At 42.9% G+C, this 27,653-nt stretch overlaps 1 protein-coding gene across 6 annotated transcripts in view; it reads left to right on the forward strand.

Moving 5' to 3' along the window:
- PLCE1 (phospholipase C epsilon 1) overlaps positions 1-27,653 on the forward strand; it is a 289,115-nt gene that overhangs the window by 56,373 nt on the left and 205,089 nt on the right. The window contains exon 1 of one of the 6 annotated variants that reach the window (XM_081267711.1): positions 26,015-26,105. The exons of the other annotated variants lie outside the window; for them this stretch is intronic. Coding sequence (XP_081123837.1) covers positions 26,055-26,105 — 51 coding nt within the window. The 5' untranslated portion in view covers positions 26,015-26,054. Of the gene's footprint in view, positions 1-26,014; positions 26,106-27,653 lie in introns of those variants that run through there. 6 annotated transcript variants of the gene reach the window in all.

Here is a 27,653-nt window from a genome sequence, read left to right on the forward strand (position 1 = left end):
ACAATTGCTGGACTTAGAATCTATTTTTCTGCCCCTTTTCAACTTCTATGAAACCTTTTCTATGTTTCTTAGTCTGTTGTGAGAACTTATCTCCCAATGCTTCAGTGAGGAGGACACCATGGGGCTTGGGCACCAGATGCTCTGTGTGGCACACTGTAAGCAAAACCAGTTTTTTGGTTTTTTTCTCCGCGCCCCCCACCCCCCCAAAGCTTGTTTCTCACTGAGACAAGCTTGAGAAAACTGTTGTGTTGGAAGATTGAAACAGGCTGGTGGTGCAAATGGATTCCTGTCTTGGAGAGCAAAAGATTAGTTTACGTGGGTGATTTCTACTCCAGTCCCCAGGAGTTGGTGGAAATGAGACCATAACAAACCAACACCATCAGATCTGTGGATAGGACTGAAGTGTACCGAGGACCAGCTTCTTAACTAAGGTGTCTAGGACAAATGAACACCAGTGATTAAGAGCCCACAGAACAATAGTCAGGTATTCTTATGATGTGCATACCATTAGCCAAAGAGAAAAGGACTTTTATACTTAATGTGAAGAAGATATTCCCTAGGATTTTCTATTTGTTTATTTTTTATTCAGGCAAGTAAGGAAATGCAAGTTTCCCCAGTGGTATTTAAATTTGAACACACTGAAAACTCAAGTACAAATATGAGCTTTTAGTTTTGCATGCCTCGCGTGATATCATGTGCAGGGGACAGCTCATGTGAGGAGCCAGCATCGTGATTAAGGGCAAAGATTCTTTTTTCGGAGGGGGGCGGGAGGGTTACCAGAAATTGAACTCAGGGGCCCTCAACCACTGAGCCACATCATCAGCCCTATTTTGTATATTATTTAGAAACAAGTTCTCACTGAGTTGCTTAGCACCTCGCTTTTGCTGAGACTGGCTTTGAACTTGTGATCCTCCTGCCTCAGCCTCCCGAGCAGATGGAATTACAGGTGTGCGCCACTGCGCCCAGCAAGGGCAAAGATTCTCGAGCAGATTGCCTGAGACTGAATCCAGGCTTGACCTCTTCCTAGCTGTGTGCCTTTGAGCAGGTTTCTTGACCACTTCATGACTCAGTTTTCAAATTTTTAAAATGACAGAACAGCAGTACCTACCTCAGAGTTGTAAGAATTAAAAGCGTTAACAAATATATAAATTTAAGAACACTATTTGATATACAAAACAAGCACTGGGTTCAGATTAGCGGTTACTGTTTTGACAGCTTGGTGAATAAGTGTATGGATACTGGACTCAGATGTCCTGCGTTTGTGTCCCAGATTTCCTACCTCACACCTTCTTAATTGTACTGATGTGAGAATTAGATGAGAATTTACCGGGCACTTCATAATTCACATAGTGCTTTATATATATTAAACACTCCCTGTGTGTTAGCTATTGGTTTCTTGATTTTTCTTGTCTTTAGATTTCAAAGACCACATTCTTAGTCCTCTAGTAGAAATTCAGGGAAACGAAGAGGAACAGCTTCTGGGGGCTTATGCCTGCCTTCCACCCTTGGAAGATCTTCCCCAGGTTCTGAGCTGGCTACTGAACAGCTGAGTCAGTGGTTTCTGAACTCATTCCCCAGACCATGGTGTTCTATAGCAGCTCTTGGCAATACAGCAGGTTCCAGGAAAGCACATGAATCATCGTGGGACTCTGTCCTATGTACTTCTGAACCTCATAAAAGCATATGATTCTGTTAGCAGATCTCTGAAATATCCATCTTTCTGGTGTTCCTACTTCCTCTCTGCATGTCACCTCTGGTACCCCTTCCACTGCTCTCTCACCTCCCTCCCTGCCTCCATGCTCAGCCTTTCCTCCTGCTGTCTCTGGCCCAATCCCCAAAACAGGTCCAGCCTTTTCCTAACTGAACTCTTTTCCCACCAAATTTCTACCCACTCCCTTTTCCTCTGCCCTCTGCATACACCTGCTCTTCTAGGAGCCCGTCCTAGTCTCTGCCTCGTCCACAGCCTCCTTCCTCCTCTTTCCTGGACAGCAGCTACATTCTTCATTGAAGGCGTCTAGTACTCCAAGGTCCGAGTGGAAGCTTCACCTTCTCTGGGGAGGGAGGGGCTGGCTTCCTCGCTGCCCTGTCCTGGAAGTGGACAACTGAACTGCCATTTTCCCAGGTTGTTCTTACCACCTGTGTGAGATCTGGCTGCCACCTCTCATTCCCATGATCCTAGACCAAACTCCTAGAACAGAAGCCTTCTAATATGTGTTGAATGAAAAGAACGAACATGGTTTGCCTGCCCCAACCTCATTTTATTATGAGGGTGTTTATCAATTCACTGGATGGACATGTGTAGTGATGCTAACGTGGCTCACCATGGGGAGCACAGAAGTGCCCAAGAAGATGTGGTCCGTCCCCTCTGGGAGCTCGCCATGTGGGGAGGAAGGATATAGTGCACGGATCAGTTAGTTACAGTTGTGATAAGTGTTTGGGGGAAACTGCAGGGGTTTATGGGGCCTAACCCATGGGGGATGAGGGTAGGAAGCTAGGGCTTTCCATAGGAAGTGAGGTTCAATTCTGTACTAAAAGGCCAATAGCAATGAGTAAGTCAAGAGGCGGGGGAGGAGGACACATGTTCCTGGTGGGATGGGTGGCATGAGGGCACAGGAGCAGGTGCATAGTGAAGGGCTGAAAGGGATGGGAGGTGCAGACGTGGGAGTGGGGCTGCAGGTGAGGTGTGGAGATGTGGCAAGGACCAGGCCCAAGGGCTTCAACACTCGTTTCATTGACCTTGATATTCCTTAACATCATGGCTGCCAACTCTGCCCAGGTGCTCGCTTGCCCTGTGTGTTCCTGTACATCACACAGCTCAATCTCTATCAAAGCTCTCTTTGCCTTACCTCCGACTCAGAGTGATCACAATGAGGGGGCCCAGAGCAAATTAGTCATGGGAAGGCGGGCTCTTGGAAAACTAAGAGTGAGCCCCGCGGTGAGGTGGAGCTGTGGCTCAGATCCTAGCTTTGTCAACTTGCTGGATGATGTTGGCACAGTACTAACACCTTGGAGCTTCCATCTGAGGATGAGGATAATAACCTTCCCCCTTGTGCATTTGGCAAAGATTAAATAGAAGACTGCAGTAGAAACACCACTGAGTACAGGACTTAGACTGTGTGACTTGCTCATGGCGTGGCCCTGCTTCTTGGAGGTGGAGGAGCTGTAGCATCCTTGTATAGCAGGAGACAGAGTAGCCCCAGCCCTTTTTCTGCGGCTGCTTGACCTTTCTTGGCAGAGCCCTTAGCACTAATTGGGGTGAGAATTCAGGTTGCTGTGTGTGTGTGTGTGTGTGTGTGGTTGTTGTTGTTTGTGGTTGTTCTATACAACCACATGATCTCAAACCTTTTTTCTCACCCCTCTTCTACTTTCAACCTGTGCTGTGCATGTTTAGCCCTGGCTGCTGCTTCCCACTCATCATTCCTTAGGGAAGCTCCCTGTCCTAAGGTCTTCTTCCAGCTTGTCTCTGCTGGTTACTCTCCATGGTTTTATTTCCCACTATCCTCTGACTTTACCTGTTCCAGATTCTGGACTTTGCTTGCCCCAGAATCTGGTTTTCTGTGATTCAGCAATCTATTACTCTGGTTCCAGACCCTTGGGCTGTCCTGGATAGGAATCACCATGTACTCATTTCCCTCCTGGTGGCCTCCTGGCTCTGGAGCCATGGCTCACTTCTGACATTTGCCATCTGAGGATAGCAATAAGAGTGGAAAACCCCATTTTCCAGTCCTAGACCCAGAATCATGCCCAGCCACTTATTTGCCTGTGTGTAAAATGTCATGCTGTCACTCCCTTTATTTCTCCCTGGATAAGAGGCATTGCCCTTGGATTCCTGTCACCAATTCTGGCTCCACATATTGAAACAGAATCTCTCTTTTTCGTGCCTCATTCTCTGTGTGCCTTGGCAGGTTGCAGGCAAAGAACTTAGTGCATCATATTTGCTTTCCTCAGAAATTGTGCAGTCTCAGAAGACAGCAGTTGTCCTTAATTATCTCTGTGTCTCCAGCCTTTCATCCAGGCCCTGGAAGATAAAAGAAGACCTTTAATTAATAGTTTTCAAAATTAATTGGAGATTGTCATCCTGCCAGAAAGGAGGTCAATCTGCAGCAGCCAGGAGGAGTAGAAAGGTTGGCTGCTAGAGGGCAGCAGGGACCTGAGAACAGTTGCAGAGATGGGATTTCAGAGTCATGTTATCTAGGGGGACTTTCCATGGTTGCCTGATAGTCAGTGACATGGCATCCCTCTACTCAGAGAGGACTTTCTTGATACCATGATGGCCCAAAAGTTAGAGTGTTCACAACCTTTCCCCCTCCTCTGACCAGATAAAGATGTCTGTGTTTGCTTTTCAGTGTCTTCTTTGCTCTCTTCTTAAAGGGGTGGTACTCTGGCTAGCTGAGAGAGAAACCAAGTTTATCTACAGACTGATGGATACCCAGGGGAGGAGAAGAACAAGGCTCACACAGGCCTATGTGGAGGGAACGTGAGCTTTCAGGAGGTCATTTTGCAGAAAGTATTCTGTAGCAGCTGAAGGGTGAAAAAGAGTTGGAGGGGGGAGGGAAGGGTGAATGGACCCTTGTGATGCTCTTTAAGAAAAGCAAATAAAGATTTGACCTAGGAATAGACTTTTCTCTGTATTTTTTATTAGTCTGTCCCTTGCACCCAGTACGGTGGTGGGCACATAGAAACTGCTCAGTAAATATTTATTGAGTTAATTTTTTTTATATTTGTGACTGGTTGGAATTGTATCCTAATAAATGATTCTTGCTGCCTGTAGGCCCTGTATTCACACCATTCACAGTATGATGGGTTTGGGAGCATGATCTGTTGACACCTCCAGTCTAGAATGGTGGGGGTGTTAATTGAGAGGCTGGGGAACATGTACCACCCACCTCTAGCTTCACAAGCAAATGGCCATGACCTCCTGTGCAATGCTAGTTCAGGACCAAGGACAGCATCCCTTGGCCCTTCCCCTCACTTTTTTGTCCTGCTGTTCCCTTGCTTGTGTGTGGTTTCAATGTCCTGGGCCCTTTGTCTTTCATTACACCTGCTCTGCGTCCTCCCAACAGGGATTGACCTAGCTACTTACTGCCTTTTCCATTTCTAGACAGGGACTGCCAAGTACTGCTAGAGACAAATGGTGAAACTAAGCCCTTATGAGACCCACGGTCTTGTGTCAGCTCACTGAGCAGTCCTGCAGTGTGCCTGGTCCTCACTCTCTCCAGGCCCCACAGTGGCTATTTTCCACCTGCATCACTCTACCCTTCACACCCTTGCCCTCTCTTTCAGTCTCAGTGTGTGACTCTGCACCCTGCTTCTGGACCACTGTAGTTTACAAGGTGAGAATTCTTTTAACTTCCTTTTTACACTCATGATGCTTTGTCTCCCTCAAGAGAAATAGTGTCCTTTGGCCTCCTTAAAACACCCTACACCCCTGTGTCTGATTACCCTCCCCATCCCTTGAGTCCTCTGGGAGCAGGCCCTATACCATCGACTATTCTCCCTGTTCCTCTGGTCTCTCTGGATCCTGCCCAACATACGATCCGGGTTCCTGAGCAACTGTGGAGTACCGTCACAATCACCTGGAGTCTTTATTTGAAGAAATAGGTCATTGGGGGCATTCTCTTGAAGAGGACTGTGGGACTCCAGCCCTTCCTCTTTCTCTTTCCTCTCTGGCTTGTTATGTGAGTAGTTTTGCTCTATCACAGGTTCCTGTCAGGATGCGCTGCCTCTCCAGAGGCCAGTCGATCACAGACTAGAGCCTCCAAAACTGTGAGCCAAAATAAATCTTTACTCCTTGTAAGTTAATTACCTCAGGTATTTTGGTATGGTGATAGAAAGCGAATACAACAAAAGACACCATCCTGACGAAGGATTTCTTCAGCTTCCTCACCAAATAGAGGCCACTGATTGCCTTGTGCTCTCATCATGCCCCATGTGTATACATCAACATCACGATGGTTCACATGTGTAGAGTGCTTACTGAGAAGTTTATATGTGCTGACTCATTAAATTTTTATAACAAACCCATTATCCTTATCTGTAAAGGCACAGAGGGATTCAGTAAAGTTGCAAGGGACTAACACTCTAGTATCTGGATTTGAAGCCAGGTAGCCTGACTCTAAACTGCTTCATTGCACTTCCATCGAGCCTTAAAGCACCAGTACTGTTACCAGAGAGGTATCCCAGAAGGCCCCTTTAAGGGAACGGTGAGACTCCGCTCTTGTGGGTTCTTGACTACGCTACTGGAAAGAGTTTCAGGACGTGTTGAAAACAAGGAGAAGCAAAGGTTTATTAAAAGATAGCAAATGTGCATACAGCCTAATGACAAGGTGTAGACACCCCTGGCCTCTCATAGAAGATGAGTGACACACCCAGGGTTGAGCTCTCTGACTATATATAGGATTTTTCCTGGAGAGAAAAGTGCAGGTTCGCAGGCAAGCTTTTGTGAAAATCAAAACCCATGTCAACTCTTTGATGTTTGGGGTTCAGAATGTTACTTTTTGGTTAAGCAGCTTAGACATAAATCAGTTGTGGACACATTAGTTAGGTCTTTGTGATGTTTTTGTTCTAATTAATCTTTTATGAGCATATACTGGAGATTTTTCCATCTAACTAAAGAGACAGGCATGGCTGGTCATGCCCATAGACCTGGGTTTCCAACTACCAAGGTTCTCCCTCCCTGAGGGCTCATTTATCTCAGGGTCACTAGACTACACTTATTAGTGTGTGCCCATCTTTCTCTCCTAAACCACAATCTCTCCAAGGACAGGATGTTTTTAGTCACCTTTTGCTTACTGTCCCTTGCTATGTCCAATGCTTGGCAAAGGAGGTATTTAATAGATGAAGAATGAGAAGTGTCAGATTATAAGCATCCCTTCTTTACAATTGAGAAGGTTGCAACTCAGTAACTTGCCGTAAACTAGAGCTCTTGCTATAATTTCAGGGCAGATTTGCCCCACTACATGATACATTGTTTTTCCACCATGCCAGACTGCTTTCAAGAACACAAAACTTTAAGGCTATACATTTGTCTCCCCCCCCAAAAAAATATGGTAAACTGCTCAAGATTAAGATTGAATGTCATTTGAGATCAGAGCAGAAACCTACCCAGGACTAGTGCATGAGTGCTGGAAGGCAGGAGCAGAGAGAAAGTTCTAGGTCAGCATTCAAGTTAATAGCCAATGAGTGGGGACTTCAGGAACACACTCTGGAAGAAGAGACCAGGCATTCACAGTGAGATGTTTTGATAGCATCCAACCCAATTCTGCCTCCTTTTGAAACAATGACTTGAGCAAATGGCAGTGGTGGTGGCGGGCACAATTTAGAGTGTGCCTTCTGAGGTGTGGAGTGGGGCTTAACCAAAGCCGGGTCCCCAGGATGGCTCTCTGAGGGCTCTAGTTCGATAAGGGTGCTGAAATATTCCTAGAATGTATTGGAAATGTCAGTTTGGAGTGTTCTACAGGCAACTTAAAAAATGAACAAGGAAAGAAGAATTGGTCCTTTCTCATGGAAGTTTCCTTCTTTCAAGTAAAAACTATTTCAAAGCATGCCCACCAGTGATGGCCAGTCCCCAGGAGGGAGGAAGTGTGCAGTCATAGGCATCAGCCTCCACCCAACAAACGGTCAGCTGTCACCCATAGTTACTGTCCACCAATTGTGAAATCAAAAATGTGGCATGATAATGATTCATCTTCATGCTTAAATTTTTAAACAATTAAAGTGCAATCCATCAATAATAAATCCCTTATTTTATTTCTGGTACCGGGAGATTAAACTCAGGGGGACTTAATCTCTGAGCTACATCCCTCAGCCCCCTGTTTTATTTTTTATTTTGAGACAGGGTCTCACTAAGTTACTTAGGGCCTTGCTCAGTTGCTGACGCTGGTCTCAAACTTGCGATCAATCCTCCTGCCTCAGCCTTCCGAATCACTGGGATTACAGCCGTGTATCACTGCGCCCAGCTAAATTCCTTATTTTTAAACATAAAGAGTGAGGTATTCATTTTCTTAATAGAGGATCAGCTTTTGCCTTTGCTCCAACATATACATGCTAAGCGAGTATGTTAAGAACATCAGTGGAAAGGGGGCCCAGATGTCTGACTTTCCTCTGCTTGAATCCACACCTTTCACTGATGGCTTCATCCTCAGGAGAAAGAGCTGGGCTTCCCTCCCTTCTCCTAAAGTGTTGACGGTCCAGGGGTTTGTTTTCCTTATTTCTCTCCACAGGCTCCTTCTCTACTCCTCCTTTATTACCCTCTCAGTCCATCAGTTAGTAGGTCTGTTGCTTCCACAGCATTTTCAGCAGGTCACTCCTTGGCATGGAGAAACACTTTTTTGAGTAAAACTACTAAGCCTTTCCACAATCTGATACCCCTACACAGGAAGCGTTTCGCCCCACTATTCCGCTCACTCATCATAATTGGGGAGGTTTCCACCCCGCCCCTCACAGACAGATGTGGACTCTCTCACTGGCTCCCATCCCCCCTCTACCCCTAGGCTCAATTTCCCTTTCCTCTTTTTTTCAACTCAAATCCTCCCATCTTTAGACCCCCCTTTGCAGAGCCTTCCCTGACTGTACCAGCCCATCGCAATCCTTTCCTTCTGCCCTCGCCCTTGTACATGCTGCTTGCCAGGAACCCTGCTGAACATTTTAACCACGTTGGCACACTTAATCTTTCCAACAAATCTTGAAGGAGGCATTGTCATCCCCACTTCACAGATGAACACAGTCAAGTTCAGGGAGGCTGAGCAGCTTGCCAAGATCACATAGCTAGGAAGAGCTGAGCTGAGCCGCGGCCTTGGACGCACTGTGAAGCTAACCCCTCTTCCATGACCAAGACTTGCAGGGTGCAGAGGTGTCTGCAAGCTCCTGCTTTCCTGCTCCTCCACCCCCACGGAGGCCACCTTGGCCCCAGTTACTTCTCTGTGCCATGACCTTGAGCCTGACTCCTGGCTCTTCCTCTTTCTTCCTCCTGTGGACAAAGGAGTCCATTTCCCAACTCCTTCATCTCCACAGCCTTTATACTTCCCCTCTTCCTGTCCCCTCAGGCGTCCTTCCCACACATCTTAAGCCTGCTTGCTTTCTCCCTTTCTCCCTCCACCCTTGTCTTCCTTTCTTTGCCCCCTCATTTCTCCCCTCTGCTCTGTTACCACTTATTCTGTCCCCTTCCTCTCTCCATGATACTAACTCTTGTATTTCTGTTTCTGTCTCCTCTTTTACTTTTCTTCTCTTTCACCCATTTCTTCTCATTGGAGAGCTAAAAAAGAAGAGAAAATCCCTGGATGGTGACTGGATGACAGCGGTGCTATGGTTAGGGGACTGCGAGTCATTCCTCCTGGGTGTCCCTCCCAGCTCTACAGCTTTCTGATCTTTGGCATGTGGCTAAACCTCTTCCTCAATTTCCTCATTTATAAACTGGGCATGAGAGAAGATGCTGAAGCTGAAATGCAGTATTCCTGTTGTCCTTAGACTCTGACTTTGAATGTCCTTGGGTGGGACCCACAGTCCACATGGTTCTACCATGTTTCCCCTGTTGTCCGTTTTGCTTATCTACTTGGCTTCCAGAGCTACTGGAGTTTGTGACCTGTACAGATCTAAGCTTAGAAGCTCTTCAGAATATTTCCCTGCATTTCCTTTTATGTCTTGATTTTCCTATTAATCAGCCTTTTTTTTTCCTGAAGCACCAACAGTGATACTTGCTTATATTAAACTTTGTTACATTTAATTCCTAGAAGGCCTGGGGTTGTGGCTCAGTGGTAGAGCACTTGATTAGCATGTGTGAGGCCATGGGTTCAATTCTCAGCACTGCATATAAATAAATGAATGAAGTAAAGGTCCATTAACAACTAAAAAATAATAATTCCTAGAATAGCAGGCAGAGTTTTCTGTTCTTATTTCTCACGTAATAATGAGAGTCAGATGAATGCGATCCAACACCATCAGGTGGGCCTCCCCTTTGAGCCATCCTCAGAAGTAGCCACTCTCCACACAGAAGCACTGGTGAGCAGCGTGGGTGTGACTAGGATCCTGTGGTGCTGCTAGAGGAGAGGCCTTTGGTCACCTTCCTTCAGTAACCTCTTGGATTCCTCCTCTGGTCTTTCCAACAGCGGAGTCTTCTCTGCCAGGGGGCGCCACGAATTCTACCCCACGCTCACTGGCTCCAGACCCCCACTTCCTGCCCCAGGGAGCACCCAGCTCTCCTGGCTCTTATTTTCATCCACCCCTTTCTATACCCACCCCCCAATCCTCGCTGCCCAAACTTTGAGCATTTTCTAAAAGAGGATGACCCCTCCACACCACCACTAAGCAGTTCATAATAGTTTATCTTTAAATGAACATTCTGCCAGATTTGTTTTTTTTCCCATGTAGTTTTTATTTTTATTTTTATGGACTAGCTTAAGATACTAACCAATATTTACATTGCTTTTTCTATGAGCAAAGATGTTCGGATTCCCAGATATCTGACTTATAAACTCGTAAGTGATATGCGTACAGTCACCTGGAGGTCACTGAGGACTGGAGTTTGTTAGTAATGGCTTCATGGGCAGTGAATCTTTTTTTAATTGGTGCACTATAATGATACATAATAGTAGGAGTCACTGTGCCTTGTTCGTACAGGCGCACTGCATAGTTTTATCAATCTCATTCCCTTTTCCCTTTTTGGAAGTAGATCTTGAGCTAGATCTTGAAGAACAGGTAGAAGGAAGTTGGAAAGGGAGATATTCCCCTGGAGGAGTGAGGCTACAGAAGCAAAATTGATAGGGGAGAGTGACGAGGAACAGGAAGGAGGAAATATGTTGGGAAAGTTTATACCCCACAATAAATTAGAGCCAGACAATTGATCGGATTCTTTTCTCCTTCCTTCTACTTCCTTTGATGTTTAAGTCAGGGATGGCACCACTAGGCATGTTTGATGTGCTGCCTTCCAATGCACCCATGGCAGATATTGCTAATCATCATGACACATGTGTTTTTGATGAGTCCAGGCATGATCTAAACATCCTTCATAATGCAGCATCCCAATGGATCAGAGATGACATGCAATTTGATATCTGTTTGCTATTTGTATCCTGGTGTAGTCAACCTGGCAATGTTTTACTTTATTTGAGCAATTTTTTTTTTGTGTGTGTGTGTGTATGTGTGTTTTGAGATGGCACAGAGAATTGAACCCAAGCCTCGTGCATGCTAGGCAAGCACTCTACCACTAAGCCACACTCCCAGTGTGACCTTTGACTCTAAATTGAGCTCATTTATGAGTAACTTTAATGAATGAGAAAGGTAAATAACCATTTATCACAGCATAAATGTAGTTGCTCAATGACATTAGGATACCCTCTAACTAGGACATTCATTTCATAATGATGTTCTTTAGAAGCTGACACTCATCTGTCCATTGATGTTAATTGCTTTATTTCCTTAGATCACAATTTTGGATTGATCCATTTTGTAGAGCTTGGCATTGATTTTCTAACGAATACTTTTTAAAATTCTAAGTGAGGCAGCTCTGTTAGTAAGTTTTACTCTTCTCTTAACAAATTGACGATTTATCCCTTGACAACACAGTTCTATACATAATGTTTTCCATGAAGTCAGTATGATTGCAAGTGTCTGGGCCTTTGCTCTTGTACCCTGTGGATTCCCTTCTCTGCCTGCCTTCTTCTCCTTCTTCTTGGGCCTGTTCTTATCTCTCAGAATCATCTTTCCTGTGAGGTCTTTCCTGAACCTCCACGTCCAGCATCAGAATTAGTCTCTCTTCTTGTTTCAGTAGCACTTGTCTTTTAGACTGATGAGCTGAGGACATGCTACCTCCCCAGCTAGACTTTCCTTCTCCTCCTATCATCTGTTACACTGTAGGCACCTGATGCACCCTTTCTAAGAGATTGACTGTCATGAGCCATTTTTTTGGTCACAGTAATAAATCATTTTATATTACTGGACTAGTTTGCGTTTTCATTTTGTTTGAACGTGTTATTATTCGTGCCAGTTAATTTGAGAAAACATAATCAGCATAAAATTGGGTGACAAATTCATAAATGTGGATATGGGGAGCCATGCATCTTGGAAGACTGAACATCCCTTCTACTGACTAACTTGCTGCTTTCTGTCTTTCACAATAACAATGTCATGCTGTGAAAGCATTGCTATTGCTCTATCTCTGGTTTGAGCTGAGCCTACCTTTTTCTGATTAAAGAGAGTGTTTGGATCATGTTACTGGAAACATGCATGTCATGAGAGAAATATGCTGGCATTTCTGTTAGGACAGCAGGTGATAGCCACTTCCTGAGTGAAATGGGAAAGGCAGGGAGTTTACGGAGGCCTGCGCCATGACCTGGGGTGAGGGAGTGACATTCAGAATGTGTCTGGCTGTTCAGGGTCCCCTTCCTCTTGAGCATCACCCTTTGCCTCAGTTTTCCGTATGGGAAATGGGTGGAAGTCAGTGGAATTTTATTGTGTAACAAAAACAGCTTATTTCCTGTGAGTTAAGTACAAAGCTGAACTTAGGAGCTCATTCAATCTTTCCAATAGCTCCATGGAGCAGTAACGTGAGAATTCCCACCTTATAGGAGAGGAAACATCAGCTTGGTGAGGTTGAGTGACAGGTTCAAGATTGACTGCTAGTGAATGGAAAAGTCTGAGACTTGAATCCAGGTCTTTTTTGACCATAGACAATAGAGCTCATGTTTTTTTGTTTGTTTGTTTGTTTGTTTTTTTGACCTTCATGTTGAGCTGCCTCTGAAGTTGAGAAAAGCCTCAGAAAAGAGCTAAAATAAATAAAAAGGTTGGGGGCATCCTTACTAGAGAGAGTGTTTAGTAGGAGTTAATAAAGGTAATAGTGTGTGTGTGTGTGTGTGTGTGTGTGTGTGTGTATTTTTTTTTCTCCCCAAGAGAAGTCTCAGCCCAGAGTAAAAACAGATGCTATAAAAACCGCAGTGTTTGTCTTGATCAATAACTTGAGATCTGAATCTAGTCATGCCGTGTTACTCACGGGTGATTTCTGAGATGTTGCTGTACTATAACGCAAGGCCAGAGGACAGGTCTGTTTCTCAGCTTGGAAGAGGCCATGGGAACTGGGCATCCAAGGGTCACGCTGCCTTTGCTCAGCTGCACATTGTTGTCTTTCTTCCTACCAGTAGGTGGAAATAGAACTGAATCTTTCAGCACTTGCTCCTTCAGCTTAATCCTGGCAGGATTCCTTTAAGCTCTGCCTCAAAGGAAAAAAGAAGAAGCAAAAATCCTCAAGAGAAGTTCAGAGTGTACAGTTAGAGGATTGCAATCAGACGGGAACACTTCCAGATGGTCAGATAATGGTTTGATCCTCTTAGAGGCCAGGGTGCTGGAAGAAGCAGCCCTTGGTAGCCGTGGTGTCCCATGGGCTCTGCTGCACACCCACCTGCATGGGGACTTTGTCCTGTCCTGACCACACATTCTTTTCAAGACTTTTCCCCTCAGTTTTAAACCTTTGGCTTAATGTCATATTATATACCGTGCTTATTTTCAGAAATTACATTTATGAAATAACAAAAAATCAAATTGAACAGTGTATAAATGGGGGAAGTAGAAAAGGAAGGCCTGGCCCTCGTGATCCGGCTGACTTCCTGATATATTCATGAATAGGTTTTTGCATAGCTCTTCTGATTTTTTTCTATACATATGCAATTATTGTATGTATCTTCATTTAAATAGAATTGGCATCGGATAACATATACTGTATCTTGCCTTTAATACTTACCAGTGTCTCGGGGCTGCCCATGAATGTGATTAGCTCCCGTAGTTCTCTACTGGAGCAATTTTACCCCAAATATCTGGAGGCATTTTTGGTAGTTATCACTGGGGTTGGAGGAAGCTACTGGCATCTAGTTGGTAGAGACCAGAGATGTTGCTGAGCATCCTATAATGCACAGGAAAGTCTCACAACAAAGATTCCCCAGCCCCTAATGTCTGGCCCTCAGACTGAGAAACCCTTTGCTAGGGAGCCCCATTCTTTGTAATGGGTGCACAGTATTCTACTGGGTGGATTTTTACACGCTGTCTTAATCTGATTTCCTACTGGTACTCATTCAAGGTTGTTTGCATCTCAGCATTATAAAAACCAATGTTGTAGTGCACATTGTTTTATATCTTTGTGCACTTCAGGGTTTTATCTGTGCAACATAAAGACAAAAGTAAAATGTCTGAGTAAAGAGACTTTAGTTTACATCCCTGATCCTTGATCCACCGTTCTGAAAAGTAAAAGATGTAGAAATAAAGTTTTACTTTGTTTTAAGTTTACAAAGAACTTAGAAGCTGGTTTTGGTGGCAGAACTAGCTGAAGCTGGTATGAGGCTAGTTCATCTTTATTAATCTCATTTATTTTGACATTTTTGTTGCAGGAGCATTAATGTATTGGTCATGGGATGCTGTCTTAATCTTTTAGGGATGCGTTGCACAATATATGGCATCAGTGTCTTGCTGGTTTTTTTTTTTTTAATCTGAAAAAAAAGAATTGAAGCCTAATGTTTTTCTAGCTTTTTGATAAGACATTGCCATGTGATAAATCTATTTGTATGGGAAGCCTCTGTCTCAGGAATTTAACATTGTGATGCGTGCAGCACTCCGTCCCTTGAGTCCTTGTGGGTTGGAATGAGCACATTCTGATGGCCTCAGTGATTTTTGTTTTCAGCATCTAAAACCCACTTAAAGGTGATTTTAGTCTAACACAAAAAGTTGCAAATGTCCATGTCTTTATCATTGCCAGTACCTTATAGTTTTCTCTGCAAATTAGCATCTCAAAACACATGCAGCAGAACCTTGAAAAGTACTTTTTGCTTATTTTTTTTAATACTGGCAATGACTCCTATATATTAAGTGCTTACTGTGTTTTATGCTTAACAAAACATCCCCAAATCTGACCTTCACAATGACTCTTCTGGGAGTCTGACACTTCTTTTCCTCTTCATTTATCTCAGGGGAATGAGGTTCAGGCAATCGAGAACTTGTGCAAAGACGTCTGTCTATCTGGGAAGAGGCAGGACCGGAGCCTGTCATTATATGTGTTGTACCCACCTCCAGTGTTGTTTTGATCCACTTTTCCCCATGTGGATGGAGTTTTTGTATTTCTGTGTTGGCGGCCTTTAAAACTTTTTTTTTTTTTTAGGAAATAAAATTCATCCCAAGTTGCCTTTCTCTCAAGGGGCTGCACTTGGACTTCAGGGCAAATAGGCAAATGTCACTTGAGTCAAGTGGATATTTTCATCATAACATTAAGGGAAAGTCGTTGGAGCAAATCTGAGGTTATAAAGCTCTCCCACCAAGGAACTCCAGCTCTGAGCATTATTTGAGATGAGAAAACGTTAATGTCGACCTTGGAGCCTGGATTTGATGTGACATTAGGGGAAAGCTTGCAGTTATGTTTATTTTTCTTGAGTTAGTTCCAAGAGGTTGTCTGTTTCCATTATGAAAGTCACAGGTATAAAAATACTATCCTCAGTTCTCTACAGCAGCCAATCCAAGAACCCTACAAAGAAATTCCTGCCCCAAGTCAACTGAAATTTTTGATTCCCGAAGTTTTTGCGTGTGACCAACTTAGACTGAAGTAGTAACTGGGAAAGATACTCCTAGGTTGCGTTTTAACTGCCATTGACATGATCTGCTCTGCTGCCTCCTAGCTCTAGGGGTGATACTGCTGGTTACCCGTGACAAGTTCTGCACCCCCACATGTTGAAGTTTGAACACTGGAGAATCACACTGAGGCAAGCATTTAAGCAGGGTTTATTTAGAAAAGAGGTAACATAGACTTCTCCCAGGAGGGAGAAGGGGACCACAGCTGGTATCCCAATATCCCAAGAAGCGAGGTGTTCTGCCCTTTTTATATGTCCTAGGTTTCTTTGTTCTCCTGCTCTCTTCCCCATACCTCTCTCCTTCCTGCGTATGTGACTAGGCCCAGGGAAGGGCTCTGCGGGATGGACAAAAGGGGGAAACAGGTGGGCTGAAGGGAGAAGGGCAGGATGGAGTAGCTCAGGACACATTAATTAACAACCTTATGGCTCCCTCTAGGGAGGGGCAATTTCTAAGACAGGTTACCTTAGCATCAGGTTGGAGCAAAGGCAGGCTCTTGATAAGGGTGGAGGAAGGACTCTGAAGGAAATAACATTTCAATCCCTCAGGGAACAGTCTCCAACTTCCTGGACTCACTTAAAATTGGCCTCCTTAATTCAACCTGATTCAATTTACCCATCTATACTGACTGCCTCTCTAATTCTGGCTTCAGGGGTTTCTCTAGAAGCAACATTCTTGAGAAATTTCCCAGTCCTCAACAGTCTCCAGTGCTCCATCCCCACCATGTCTCCTGCAACTCAATCTACTGACTTGTTCTCAAATTTTAGGTGCATAATTGATTTTACTATCATAAAAGCACTCCAGGATACGAACTGTGTACAGGCCAGTTAAGTACTCCTGTTTTTTCTTGGCTTGCCAGAGTTTCATTATTGCTTTTAGATGTCTCAACTTCTTATCTATTGGTGGTCCTTCACCCTGTGTGAGTTCTCTCGGGTTCTTTGGTCTTTGCAGAAGAGATAAGTATGCTCCCTTTGGTCCCTCATTGAAATTCCCTTCCTCACCACACCCCTGAGCCCAGCATTGTGGTTTCTTTAGATTCCATGCTAACACCTCATAGTTCTGAACTCCTTTCTCCTCAAGGCCTTTGCACATGTTGGCTGTGCAATTTGGAACACTCTTCTACCTACTAGATTTTTTTAACCTGGTGGTTAACTTCAGTTCATGTCCTCAGAGAAGCCTTTCTTGATCACCTCACTGAGATTGGGCATGCTGTTAGGCTGGGACCGGGTAAAATATTCCAGAGCAATAACTCCATGCAGTGAATGAACCAGCAAGGACTCTACTTCTCTGGATTCCTGTCCAGCTCTTTTACTTTCAGCCTTAATTTTTGACACCAACATTTGTTCTAGAATGTGTGTATTTCTTTACATCACCTATCTGTCCCTTCCACTGGCCCCATCTACAGGCCTTCACACTGTTCTTCTCCATGGTAACCTGGTTCCCATTCTAGGTCTAGCCAGCTGGCTCAAATACTGACTTCTGCAGCCAGTTCTCTATTCTGTGATTTCTCCTCAATATCAACAAGTTGTTATAGATGCTATTTGCTTGTGTTGACTTATTATGGATGTTTTAAACATACCAAGAAAGCTCAGAGAAACTTAGGACAGATAGCCCAGATATACAGGTGTCAACATTCACTATGCTTACCTCAACATGTTTTTACCAAAATGTTACAGAGATAGTAGAGGTCCCATTCCCTTCCCTCTCCCCTCCATTCAGAGGGAAACACTATGTAGACATTATTAAATAAGTCATTGGAAAGTCTAGAAATGGATGTCAACAGAAAACATGACAGTTTGATTAATCCTATGGGTTGGAAATATAGTCTCATTCTTCTTTTTGCCTGTGTTTCCCTCATTACTAGTAAGGTAGAACATTTTTTCATGTGTATTGGCTACTTGGGCTGCTTCTGAAAATTACCCCTTTTTATATTTTATCATGCATCTATTTGCTTATTTGTCTTTCTTATTGGTTAATGAAGTTCTCTATATATTTGGATTATTCATTTGCCAGTTACATGTGCTATAGATACCTTCTTCTAGACCATAACTTATCTTCTTCTAGCTTTATTTATATTTTCATCTCCTATGCAGAAATTTTAATGTGATATAATTAATTTACATTTTCCTTCATGATTTCTGCTTTTTATATTTTGACAAAATATATTTATATTTGCCTTACTCTGAGATCACAAAGATAGTCCCCTCGGAATACTTAAAATTTTGCTTTTTACACTTTGATCTTTTATTCATCTGGAATTTGCTTTTGTGATTAGATAGGAATCTAGTTTATTTTAACCAAGATGCCACACACAGTTGGGCACATTTTTCCCTTTGCTATCTTTATACCTCTTTATTGTTTTTCTTGTCTTATTACACTGCCCAGTACCTCCAATGCCAGTATTTAATAGACCTGTTTTCAGCTCTGAGTTTGTATTTAACTTGGTTACAATTAATAATTAATTGTGTGGTTGTTATCTCAACTTTATAGATGAAATAACTGAAAATTGGAGTTTGTGTATAGCCTTTCCAGAATCATACAACTGGTAGGTAAATAATAGCACCTGGATTTAAAACCAGGTCTGAGAGACAACAAAGTCTAACTGCTAAACTGACTCTTGATTAGAAATGCCTAAGGGGAAGATATCCCTTCCCACCCTTCCTGCTTATGCCCTGATCCTTTATTTCTAATAAGGACAGAAAATTTTATTGAAGGAATGCCAGAAAAGCACTTCCAGTGTGTCTGAGCAAAACTAATAGACTTTGTTTAATTTAGACCTGCCAAGAGTCAATTAAAGAACTTATAAGTATGAAATAGTTCTTATTCCAGATGGTATAAGCATTCACTCAGGTAATATAATCACATCTTTGGTGGAACTTCTGAAATAGGGACTGAATCTTCATAGAAGTTAATATTGTAGAGAATATTAACAAGTAACTGCAAAGTCTTCTTTCCTTTCCCAGTCTCTAACCATTAAAAAGCTGTGGCAGTTTAAAGAGATCTACCCAAAACAAGGTGGAATAAGAAGACGAGAAAATCAGGACAAAAAGAAAATAAATATAGTGAAAAAAAAAAAAGAATTCTTGCCTTAATGCCATTTGCTTGAGTTTGGCCACAACATAGCCTAAAGCTCCCTAGCAACTGAAGCAAAGAAAACCTGTCCAGCTGCACAATTCACAGTGGGCATGAGATGAAAATAGAATAGTTGCTAAGGGGATACTAGCATTTCCTGATTCGGAGACTGGAAAGAAGATTCTGCCCTGGCCCTTATGCAGAGTTCTGCGTGACACAGTGGGAAATACTCACCAGCATCCTCTAAGCAGCGGGGAGTGCACCTTGCCTGGACCATGTTCCCACCCTCAACTCCAAGCTCCTTGAGGAGACAGGCAGCATATCTCTTATTAGTCATCATATACCAGAACTTAGGTTAGTGCCTAAAGCAATGAGTGCTCATAATGCCTTTTTTAAATGAATGGATGAATGAACCTTGTTTATAACACATATCAGTAAAAGCCATTGGCTGGGTACAAGATCAATATACAAAAGTCAGTTGTAGCTCTAGACACTGTCAATGAACTCTAGAAATGATGTTTTTAAAAATTCCAGGCACCACATCATCAAAAAGAATGAAATAATCAGGAATACATTTTTATAAAAGAGGTGCAAGATTTATACACTGAAAACTACAGGATATTGTGGGAAAGCCAGTGGCAAAACCTGGGGGCCAAAGTATTGAAAGCAATTTCATATGAAGTAAGAAGGCCAAGTTTTTAGGTTGTATGGCTTTTTGATGATCTGACTTGATCAAAGGCTATAATTTAAAATTTAAGGAATATTTGGGATGAACATGCTTCTGGCAATTCTCTATGATTATTACTTTTTGTATCAAGCTCCTCATAAGAAGCAATAGCAATTGGATTTACATTCTTAGTCAAGAATCTGAAGTATGGATATTATATGTTGCAAATAAGAGGTGCTGCTAGAGACATAGAGGACCCCACAATATATGGTGCCATAATAGCTTTGTGAGTTGGATATATATTTTGGGAGTGGGGTGGGGTGGTGCTAGGGATCGAATTCTGGTCTTATGCATGGTAGGCAACTGCTCTACCACTGAGCTACATAAAACTCCAGCCCAGAAAGGTGTATATGGGTAAAAATGGGAACTTTGCTTAAATGTTTAGCAACATCTAATTCATATTAAGGATGCTTAATATTGCTAATTTTAATCACAAGTCTATATTTTTATAAAAAAAATGGTATCTGGTGTCATTTGTTAATTTTTACAGAGCCTATAGCATGTATTTACCACCTTTCTGAACAACTTTGCTTATGTTCTGCCCCACAGAGGAGGTGTTATTATTTTCTCTCCTTTAGCAGAGGGGAAGCCAAGGGCCAGGGAGGTTAAGCCATCTGCCCAGGGTCATGCTCTAGCTTGTTACAGACCCAGAAGCTACACCCAGGCCTGGCAACTGAGCAATCTGTGTGTTCACCACCTGCTCTTGTGTCCCTCTTCTTTCCATCATAGTCTCATCAAAAAATTAGTGTCCTATGACTGGCTAGAAGTGTTTCTGTGATATGTGGGTATGCTTTAAGGGCCTCATTTTGGTGTTGTCCTCAGGATACTGTAATTAAAGAACTGTCCCAATATTAAGATCATCTTTCCAAACAATATCCCAGAACTCTAAAAGAACCAAATACAGTTTGTATGATACTTCTGGCCTCAGAAAATGTGTTGCTGAAACAGAGTTCTGGGATGCAGACGCGGTTGCCAGGCCTGGTTCCTGGTTCCTGCCTAGCAAAAACTTTCATTCCCTTAAGGGAACTAAGAGGTCATGATTAAGACATTGGGCTCTGGAGTCCATTGATAGGGTTCAAATCCTGCTTTAATAATAGAACCATCTGCCTAGCACGTTGGCAGAATTAAAGGAGGCTGTCACCTGGGGTACTTAGCACACTGTGAGGCATGAAGAAAGGTCTTAAGAATAGTAGCCTCTAAAGTATGGAGATTCCACAAAATACTAGGAATGCACCCACCATTTGACCCAGCTATCCCACTCCTTGGTATTTATCCAAAAGAACCAAATTACACAATATGATACGTGCATATTGTGAATGTAGCACAATTCACAATAACCAAGTTATGGAACTAGCCTAGGTACCCATCAATAGATGAATGGATAAAGAAAATGTGGTATATATACACAATGATGTTCCACTTAACTATAAAGAAGAATGAAATTATGTCATTTGCTGGTAAATGGATAGAACTGGAGAATAGTGAAATAAGCCAGAAAGTCAAGGGTTGCATGTTTTTGCTCATTTGCAGAAGTTATAGAGAAAAGAAGGGATTAAAAAGGAGGGGATCTCACAAAAGTAGAAGGGAGATAAGCAGAGTAGAGGCAGGGCGAGGGAGGGGGAGAGGAAAAGGGGAAGAAGTGGAAAATAAAGTTGGCCAACTTATGCTATGTGCATATATGCATATATCACAATGCATTCCAATTTTATAGATAATTATAATTCTCCAATTGAAAAATAAATAGAAGAAAGATGAATAGAGTAGAGAAGGGGATCAAAGGGAGGGAAAGGAAGAGGGAGGTAGGAAACTATGTTATATGCATTTATGAAGATGTCAAAAAGTACCCCACTATTATGTATAACTTCAATGCACTTATTTTTCTTTTCTTTTTTTTTTTTAATGAACAGTAGCTGCTGAAACACACCACCATGTAAAACTGGACTTGGGATAAGAAGTGGGTTTCCACAATTAGTAGCAGCAGCCCACTGTTGTTAGTCACAAGGCTGGACTTCAAAATTTAAAACATTTTTCAATTTTATTGTTGACTAAACTTAAAGGAAAAAGATTCCCACAATATGAAGGAGGCTGCTACGCTCTGCCATCCCCATAGGGAAGAACCAAGGGAAGCTTCTCTTTGCTGGTTAAGAAATGAGGGGAGAGGGCAAGAGTTTGGCGGGTTGGGAGAAGAACTTGCCTGGAAGCTGAGTCAGGGCCCTCGGCTAACTGTCCCCTCAGTGCCCCCCAGGCTGCTCAGTCTACTTCTATCAGGCCAGGGGCCTGGACTAAAAGTCCCCTGGTGTGCTGACATTCTGTGAAACCATGAATGCCTGCACTTTAATGTGAGCCCTGGGCATCAAGTCTGGCCTAGAGAAAAGACGTCTCAGTATCTTTTGTGGAAGTACAGGGAAGACATTGTTCTTTGTTACCCAGTAGTGCCCAAATATCTCAGCTTATAAATTCCTCTTAAAATCGGTGCCAAGAAATCGCTGGGAGTGGTGGTGCATACCTATAATCCAAGTGACTTGGGAGGCCGAGGCTGAAGGATCACAGCTGGGCAACTTGGTAAGATCCTGAGCAACTTAATGAGACCCTGGCTCAAAATAAAAGATAGAAAAGGTTGGGCATGTAACTCAGTGGTAAAACAACACTAGGTTCAATACCTCGTATAGAGAATGAAACCTTTGGTGCCAACAACAAGTTTCTGTCTCCGCTTGAACCCTTACACTGTTTCCCGATGGGACAATGTCAGTGATATACCCGGAATTATTTCTCTTATGATTCATTTGCCAAACCTCTCAGAGCTGAATGCAAGATCCCAAATTGTGACTTTTCTCAAACAATTCAGGTCTCCAAATCCATCTCAGAACTGGGGGTTGTTTAATTTTATGTACTTGAAGATAGAGACCACATCAAATCCTCTCATGCCATAAACATCGGATAAATCATCCCTGCAGAGTGACAGTAATAGATGCATAAATGTATGAACACTCCTTCTCACTGTCCCCTACACCCATTTTCTGGCTCTTTCCCCACTCCCAGGGAGGCCGAAATAGTGACAATGAAATATATTAAAGACCTTCCCTGGATCAGGAACTTTATATGTATTTTCTCATGTAACAATCTCGTGTTTGAGGGTACCACTATTATCTTTATTTAAACATAAGGAAGTTGAGGCAGGTTAATTAGCCCATCAAGCTCTCACAGCTAGTGGGATACTATCTCTTTCCTTCACTAGCAGTGGACATGGGATCACATTGGACCGCCAAAATTCCTTTAGCCTTTGGAGTCCTAGGGGCAGAGATTCTTGACTCATCTGGAATTGGCTTGTGCCACAAGAAAACTACCAGGACAAAAGAAAGAAGAGGGGAATTGATACCCACTGGAGGATCTTTTTTTTTTTTTTTTGGCTTCTAACTATCCTCTGAACTCCAGTTGGTTCTACTGATTTAAGGAATTTGTGGAATCTTAGGGACAACAGCCCATTTTTTTGGAATGTGATTTGAGGTAGGGCAATGCTTGGGGATTCTTCCTAGGGCGTCTCAAGTTCCCATGACTTAGGTCTGTTAGGAGACTAACCTGGCTGCAGGATGTTCCATGTGCCCCTAGAAGTGCTCTGCCTGCTGCTGGTAGGGTTAGAGGACTATCCCCCAGGGCGTCCCTGATTTCCAGGACTGGCACTTAAGGAGGAACCAGTCAGCCCATTTGGTTCCAAGTCCTGAACAGCATGGGGTAGCATCTTTAGTGCCTGGTGCTCACTCCTCTTAGCACTGAAAGAAAGACCGGCCATGAGCAGGGGCAAGATGGGAGGTTGTAGTGGCCAGTCATGGCCAGGCTGGTCGCTCAGGGCCTGGCTGGAAGACAGACTGGGTAAATACAATCTTAATCTGGCCAAAGAGTTCAGCTGAAATGTGCCTATAATCAATATGCACATGTGACTAAATAACAAGACAATTATTTTTTAAAAAAACCTAGAATGACTAAAAGTATCTCAGTTAGTCACAAATATTCATTGAGCCCCTCACTCCTGCATGCCAAGCACCATGCCAGATACTGGGGGCACAGCAAGCTGTAGATCTGTGGATAGGGATCTGAAGAGTGAGTGAGCAGAAGATTCTTCAGGCCACTGCTTCTGGTGCAGACAAGTGCTATGCTGGAAAGCCTGGTCTTGGAATCACTTTGGGTGGCTCTGCCTTTAATCTGGAGATGGTATCATTGCTCAAAACATTTTTGGAACTGCCCTTTAGGAATTGCCTCTGGAGCTGGTCTGGGCCACACAGGAAAATCCATCTCACTGTTTTATTTTATAGCCACACCTAGCTTGTGACCAAAAATGGTATTGCCCAGCTTGATGACCCACTTATCCCCCAGACTTGGCTCTGATTGACTTGCCCGTGAGCCAAAATTACATCCACCCATGAGGATGGATATTTACCACCACTGAGCATATTAGCAGTAATTTGGATCATTTTGCAGTAATTTCTCACTGGCCCAAACTCCCATTGTGCTTTGTATCTCTGTTGTAACACTCTGCTCAATCTCCCCTGTGGCAGAATTACCTCCTTCTGCCTCTGTTTTCCCCAGTAGGTTTAGGAGCCTGGGGAGGGCAGGACCGTAAGTCTGTACCCTCTCCAGTGCACAGCAGGGAACAGATGTTTAAACAGGTACATTTACTAAAATTGAACATATGGGTTCTAGAGGGAGTTTCCAAAGAGGTTTTTCAGAATTGCTCTGAGTGACAAAAGCATTGTTGAAACATCAAGCATTGTAGTAGGTTCTGGAATCTACCAGGCCAGACGCCAATCTCTATTTGTCCCTTTTACCAACTGTGTGGCCCTATGCAAATCATGTTTTCCCTCTGATCCTCCCTTTCCTCATCTGCAATAGGAGTCATAACACTTGCCTTCAGGGGACTTTTATAAGGACAAGTGAGAATTTCTCATGTAACATCTGAAGCACAGAGCCTAAAATGGGAATGATTCCTATTATTATCATGCTGAAGAGAATTCTCATTTGGATGCATTAAGTCTGTTGTTGTTTTTAATAATAATTCACCTAGCAGTCACATCATTTAAAAGCAGGGCCATAGAAAATTCATTGCTGTTGAGTGCATGTTCATTCCCAGCATTAAAAAAAAAAGTGAAATTTCTGCACTTGAGCCCATCCTAATTTTATTGAGATCCAGAAAGAGAATTTGACTAATGTCACACAACTGGTTCATGGTAGTACTGGGCCAAGCCAGGGTACCTTTTATGTGGTATTTGATTCTTGTCCCTACATTTGGTGGTGTTTAGCTTCCTTATAAGGGCCAAGAACTCTGGGTCATGGTGCTCCTGGACAACCATAGTCAAGGATTTGGGATCTGCATTTGGGGAGCTATAAGTACATGCTTTCCTCATCTTTCTGAAGTAACACTCTGTCCCTCTGCAGGTCTCATTCCTTGCCTCTCCCATGAGCAGAGTTGTGTAGCTCACAAAGCTGGCAGGAGTACCAGGTGCAGTGATGCACACCTATAATCCCAGCCCCCCAGGAGGCTGAGGCAGGAGCACAAGTTCAAAGCCAGCCTCAGCAACTTAGTGAGACCTTAAGCAACTTAGCAAGACTTTGTCTCAGAATAAAAAATAAAAAGGGCCAGGATATTGCTCATTGGTTAAGCACTCCTGGATTCAATCTCCGGTACCAGAAAAAAAAAAAAAAAAAGCTGGCATGAGTGACAGAGTTGATAGAGGGTCGTTAAGGAGCATGTCAGACCTGGTCACAGTGTATAGCTTACCACCGCTTAGCCTCTCTGAGGAACAATAGCAGTATCTATCTCAGAGGATTGTTGTGAGATTAAGTGAGGGAATGCATGGAAGTGCTTAGCATGTTTCCTGGCACATGACAAACACCTGTTAATATTGAACATCATGATCAGCAACATAGACCAAAGCAGGTCTCCCTCTGGCATCCCCAACCTAACCTGCTGTGAAGCCTTACCTGGGCTCTCCTCAGGCAGTGTCCCTTCCTTTAATCCTCTTCTCATCCACAGCAATGTGGCTTCTCAGCTTTCCTGTCACCCGTTTTGGGGACCATAAGAGCCGGAAGTGATCAACAGAAGTTACCCACCAGGAATAGGGCTGGGAACTTCTGGATTTTCTTGATCATCAACTGATCTAGGAAGAAGAGACGGGCCACTGGCTTAAACAAGCACTGCCTTTCTTAGGCCTTTACATCTGGGGGGCTGGCATTCTGCAGCATGTGGGTGCCCACATCATTACCCCTTGGATGTCAGGTTCTTTACACAGGAGTACAGTCTGGATTCTGTTGGCTGCTCCCCTCCCACTTAACTTGACTAAAAACTTTGAATAATTGAGGAGTTCTGAATTTCTATTTGGAAAACATGATAGTCTTAATGAGACCAGAGCAATCCAAATGACCCTAAATTTACAGAGGCTAACTACATACCACCCAAGGATGGTTTTTTGTTGTTGTTGCTGTTTTCAAGGAGAGAAATTGTATTTCACAGCCGCTCTTGCCATGCCCTGACTCTGAATCTCAGCCCTCCCTTGATTCTGAATATTACATCATTTCATTTCAGCTAATGTAAACACTCATCACCCTGCGTGTTACAGGGTTGTTCACTACAGTTTGAGATTGGGCTTCACTGGGTCTCTCATTGTGGTGATTAATGGTTTCAGAAGGAAGTGCAGCAGGAAGAGGCTTTGCAGGAATGGAAGAGGTGAGGCAGCTCCATGTGAGATTCTGCAAAGGGATTAAGATTTGGCACCGGGCTGGGTTTCTGTGCAGCCTCTTAGGCAGAGAGCCCCAGGAGAGGGAAGCAGACTGTCAGCTGTGGCTTTGCATGCTCTCAGGCGGCCTTCAAGGGTGGTTGGCTCTTCCTTCTCCCCGAGGTACCCAGTTTTTACCTTGTTAAAGGATGGATGTGGATGATGGAGGCTTAAGGAAGACCAGGTAAGAGTTCTCATTTGTTTTAGAAGACCCCGAGGTTCTTAATGGATGGAATCCTGGGGACTGCTCCTTCACTGGTCCCATCATGCAGTGTTAGCCAAAATATAATTCCTCTGAGACATTTTGCAAAAAGGATCAGAGGAATTTCTTTCCTTGTTAAGAAAGTTTCTAAAACATTTTAACCCAAAATGCTTAACTATTCAGATGCAAATTTTTTCTTTCCCTGAATCTAAGCTTTGAGATTACTTTTTTTTTTTTCATTTTAATCTACAAGAATTGAAAAGGATCCTGAGGTTTGTAAGGTGTGTGCTTTTATTCATTTGTTTTGTTTTGTTTTGTTTTTTTACAAGGATCTATGATGTGTTATGTATTAACATATAGTTTAGTGAAAACTTCTAATTCATAATGTTCTTCAGGCTACTAGCTTTTGAATAAGTTGCTCTTCTTTTTGCAGATTTTGATTTTTTTCTTTCTTATCTTTTGGCTTTTGTGAATATGATACTGGTAAGGAATATCCTGAAGTCTAAGTGATTTTTTTAAGAGGAAAGAACTATACTGAGGAGTTTAGCGCAAATAAGTTTGATAGCATCCCCGATTTAAGTGAGTTACATAGTTTTTGGTGCTTCAAATATACTTCCAAAAGTTTCAGTGTAAATGTCCCTAGTGTGTGGGAAGGTTATGCAGTTTATCTAAGGGACTAAGCTATTTACTCACAAACATTAAAGACATGTTAGATCTTTGGTAAGATGAGTTCAAGAAGAAATTCTTACAAGAGTAGTTGTCTGTTCACCAGCAACTCAATTCAGAATTCTGGTCCTTTTCGTTAGAAAAAAACCAAAAAACTGGAGTTAAAAATAACCTAAAATAAAACTTGAAAACTGTTTTGTTTCTCTGTATTTGGCTAACTTCATTGCAAAGTACTGTGTTTAAGGAATTCAAGCTATGAAGACTACTCTTGAAATGGCTCATACTATTCTATCTGTGAACTTCTATAACTTTCTGCAAGAGCATACAATGCTTTATGGGTATTAGGATTAAAATTTTCAGTTAAGTCTTCCTTCTACAAGCCTGGGAGATAAATATACTTCCAAAGAAAGTCCTAAGAAAATAGCATGAGAAATCATGTCAATTTCCTGACACAAGCCCATTTTTCCTGTGTCTAAAGTCATGTAGAAAAGGAGCATTTGCAGATTGCACTCCAGCGAGGGTGTGAGTGTGTTGGTGGGAGTGAATGTCTGTGGCATTGTGGCAGACAGGTAGCTGCAGGGACTACTGATCACATTAATTTATTGAAAACAAAAGGTTCCGTTTCCTGTAG

The sequence above is a fragment of the Spermophilus citellus genome (genome assembly GCF_964194105.1).
Source record: "Spermophilus citellus genome assembly, chromosome: 15".
Taxonomy (NCBI): domain Eukaryota; kingdom Metazoa; phylum Chordata; class Mammalia; order Rodentia; family Sciuridae; genus Spermophilus; species Spermophilus citellus.